Raw genomic sequence first — 4,320 nt, 5'->3', positions numbered from 1 at the left:
GCTTTCAGTGGGGATGATGTCGCCCCCAGTATCTTCATGGTCGCCCCCAATACTGCCAAGGTTACCAGGGTTCATTCCTTGATATGAATCATTGAATGTGGGATGCTTTCTTTTGAGTTGTTTGCGTAAGGATGCCAAAGTCTGGCAATCCTCAACATCAACTTGATCTTTAGATTCTGAAGATGCATGATCCGCCTGTTCTCTTTTTCTTCGTTGAGTGTTAACAACACAGACTTGCATTGCGTTACACTCTATAACATATGCCTCATGAAGTCTCATTGGTTTTAAATTGATGCTCGGCTCTTGTTGGAAATCAATATGGATTTCTCTTGGTTCATCTAGCTGGACAGCTGCAGAGAGATAAGCTAGTGCATCAGCGTGCCTGATTTCATTCCTTGGCCTTTGACTGATGGAGATTTTGTCAAATTGCACAGCCAATTGGTGAATGATCACAAATATCTTTGACATCCTTTCATCTTTTGCTTGAAAAGTACCACCAAATTGATTAGCCACCAAGCGAGAATCTGTTAGCATTTGACTGTTCTTTGCTCCCAGCTTAAGTGCGGCATTCATACCATAAATAACAGCTTCATATTCGGCTTCATTATTAGAGGCCGAAAAGCCTAGTCTGACTGACCTTTCAATTTTCTATCCTTCTGGGCTGATAAGTACACAACCTAGACCAGATCCGGATGCATTTTTTGAACCGTCGGTGAAGATGGTCCAGAGTGCTTGATTACTGTCAAGAATGCGCTCGCCCCCAGAATCGAATGTACTAGGTGAGAATTCTTCAGTTTGTGCAGGGAACTGAACAGAATGATCAGGAAGTTGTTCTATTTTTGCTAATTCTGGACTTAGTTGGATGTCATCCACAGGAAAATCTGCCATTAGAGAGGCTAGAGCATGCCCCTTTTCTGCAGTCCTTGGCTCATAAACAATATCATATGAGCTGAGGTAACTCGACCATTCAATCAGCCTATTTTATTCCTCCTGTTTGTCGAGGGTCTTTCGTAAAGGATACTCAGTATAAACCCTCACCGTTCTCCCCTAAAAATACGGCTTCAACCGCCGAGCTGCATGTACTAAGGCCAACGCGACTTTCTCAATTTTGGAGTAACGACTTTCTGCTTTGCGGTCAGTGTTTTGCTAACAAAATGAACCGGCTTCTCTTCAGAATCATCAACAAAAATGACTGCACTGGCTGTAGAGTCAGTTGCAGCAAGATAAATTTCTACAGGTTCTCCAGCCTTTGGACTAACCAAAATTGGGGGAGAGGTAAGGTAGGCTTTAACTTTAGAGAAAGCATTTTCACAATCTTCATTCCAGGTGGATGCACTTTTCAAAATCTGAAAGAACGGCCTACATTTATCAGAGTATCGAGATATGAAACGACCGAGAGCCGCAAGACGACCTAAGAGCCTTTGTACTTCCTTTATGCAGGTAGGGGGTGGCATGTCGAGAATAGCTCGAATTTGCTTTGGGTTAGCTTCAATTCCCCTGTGGGTCATCATGAACCCTAAGAATTTTTCTGAAGATAGGCCAAATGAACATTTGGCAGGGTTAAGCCTCATTTTGTATTTCTTTAGTCGATCAAATACTTTCTGCAGGTCGGCAAGATAATCGCATTCTTCGCTTGACTTCACCACTATGTCGTTAATATAAACCTCCATAATAACCCCAATAAGATCAGCAAAGATAGTATTAACAAGCTTTTGGTATGTGGCCCCAGCATTCTTTAGGCCGTATGACATAACAATATAGCAATATAGGCCTCTGTCTGTGATGAATGTTGTATACTCCTGGTCGTCATAGTGCAGTACAATCTGATAATATCCTGAGCTTGCATCCATAAAAGACAGTTTATTGAAGCCATATGTCGCATCCACCATATCTGAAATTCTGGGTATAGGATAAGGATGCAGTGGGCAAGCTTCATTCATGTTTGTGAAGTCGACACAAATTCTGAGCTTCCCATTCTTCTTTGGTACTGTTACAATGTTGGAAACCCAAGTTGGGTATTCAATTGGTCGAATAAATCCAGCCTCAAATAACTTGTCAATCTCCTTGTTCACTAAGAGTTTCCTGTCTGGGGCCATTCTCTGTGGTTTCTGCCTTACTGGTTTGACTTTTGGGTCGATGTCTAATCTATGACAAGCGACGCTGGGGTCAATTCTGGGCATATCTGTCGGATTCCAAGCAACGATAACTTTGTTACTTTTCAATAAGGCCACCAAAGCTTCTTTCTCTGTTTCAGAAAGTTCTTTAGAGATGAAGGTGGTCTGACTTTCTTCTTCTCCTATCTGCACTTCTTTCAGTTTATCAACTATTGGAGGTCCCTTGGTTGGTACCTCCCAAGGTGCTTTGATTGCCCTCCTTGGTGCTCTGGTCCAGCCCTGCTGTAATTGTTATTTCTGCTCAGTGTTGAGAATGGTGTGTCCTCTGACCTCAGACTTTTTATAATTATCCATCGCATGCTCATGGCATTTCAGGGATGCAATCTGGTCACTTCGGATCTTACAAGTTCCCTCTGCTGTTGGAAACTTAACAGCTTGGTGATAAGTGGACACCACTGCATGCATTGCATGAAGCCAATCTCTGCCTAGAATGACATTATATGTGGATGGGGAGTCTACCAGAACAAAGTCAACTCCTACAACCTTAGGACCTACTGTGACTGGCAAATTAATTTTACTAACCTTTTTAGCTGGAGCACCATTAAAGCCGATAATTGGAGTATCATCTTCCTGAATAAGATCATCGTCGAGATTCATGACAGAATAGCATCCAGAGAATAGGATACAGGCAGAGCTGCCAGTGTCTATTAGAATTCTTTGGACTCTGCGGATGCCAACCCATGCTGTAATCACCACAGCATCATTGTGAGGATAGTAGACTCCTCGCTCATCTTCTTTAATAAAAGTTAGTCCTCCTTCTACAATAGTCTCAGCATAGAACCCAGATCTAAAGTTGATACTGTTTACATGATTCCAACTACCAATTTTTTGAATCTTGCACTTCATGCTCCATTTTTTTTCACGGTTGGATGAGCACACAACCGCCTGAGCATGACATACAACTATCACATCGTGCTCGATCAGATTCACATGCGCCAGCTTTTGACTACCCTTTAGATACTCCTTCAGCTATCCCCCATCTGCCATTCTGGAGATCTCCTTTTTGGATGCATAACAGTCATTCAAAGTATGGTCGAAATCATTGTGATACTTGCATTTCTTTGACTTATCTCTCCTTCCCTTAGTATCAGGTTTCATAGGGAACGACTTGGAGATTTTTCCTTTGAGCTTGTCATACAATTCTGAGAGACTGACGCTGAGCTCTGGAAGAGTGAGATCTTTGCTCGGGCGGCCATCTTGCTTTTGACTTTGTGAGACGCCAGTTTTGGCATCTTTGTTATGTTTCTTTCTGTCTTTGTCACGCTGTTGTTGTTCCTGCTTTCCTCTATCACTTGAAAAATCCCCTTGCTGCTTGTACTTTGAATCTTCCTGAATAGTAGCATACCTTTCTGCTCGCACCAGCAAATCTTGCATTGTTTCTGGAGGCTTCAGAGTTAGTGAGTTGTATAGACCAGACTTATCAAAAGGAAGAACATTTTTGAAAGCTTGCGCAACAACGTCATCTGGGACATTGCTGACCTCCTTGAGCAACACCCTGAGTTTTCTGACAAGGTCTCGAATGCTTTCTCCTTTCTCCATGTGGAGGTTGAAAAGAGTTCTAGAACCTTTTATGGTCTTCCTGTTGTAGCGATAATGTTTTGAGAACTTGTCGGCGAGCTGTGGAAATGTATGGATTGAATGAGGATGGAGCTTGTTAAACCATGTCAAAGCTTCTCCGCTAAGGGTAGCTTGGAACATTATGCACATCAACACATCATTGTTATTAAAAAGAGCCATATACAATCTGTACTTCCACTAGGTGAAAATAAGACTTTTTTGACAGGTAGACCCTGTCAAAAAACACTGTTTTTGACTGACATCGCCTGTCTCAAGGCCCGTCAAAAAATCCGTAGTCGTTTTTTTTCTTGACGGTTAGTTACCGTCAATAATTTTAAATTTATTTGACGGGTGGTCAACGTCAATAATAAATAGAATTGTTGACGGTTTATAACTGTCAAAGTTTGCTATTTCACTAGTCAAATTTTTCCGATTTTAATAGAATTTGGGATGCAAATTTGAAAATTATTGACGGTTTGCTACGTCAATTTTCTGTATACATAAATTTTCTTGGCGGTCTATATCCGTGCGTTTTTGAGCATTAATGTTTTTAAAAAGAAATTCTTATAATCTAAATTTCATATCCATT

At 41.4% G+C, this 4,320-nt stretch overlaps 1 protein-coding gene across 1 annotated transcript; it reads right to left on the bottom strand.

Moving 5' to 3' along the window:
• Nucleotides 1-3,143: 3,143 nt before the first annotated feature.
• LOC147499704 (uncharacterized) lies at nt 3,144-3,911 on the bottom strand. Its single transcript, XM_086563522.1, has one exon. The coding sequence runs from the start codon at nt 3,909-3,911 to the stop codon at nt 3,144-3,146; it is 768 nt and encodes a 255-aa protein (XP_086419648.1).
• Between the last annotated feature and the right edge of the window lie 409 nt (nt 3,912-4,320).

Source organism: Coptis chinensis, chromosome 5, assembly GCF_015680905.1.
Source record: "Coptis chinensis isolate HL-2020 chromosome 5, ASM1568090v1, whole genome shotgun sequence".
NCBI lineage: Eukaryota > Viridiplantae > Streptophyta > Magnoliopsida > Ranunculales > Ranunculaceae > Coptis > Coptis chinensis.
The sequence above is the reverse complement of the archived record's forward strand: the minus strand, read 5'-3'. Positions and strand labels throughout refer to the sequence as shown.

Bases quoted from the DNA above. Each gene is read 5' to 3' on its own strand.
- LOC147499704 (XM_086563522.1), bottom strand. From the start codon at position 3,911: ATGGCTCTTTTTAATAACAATGATGTGTTGATGTGCATAATGTTCCAA.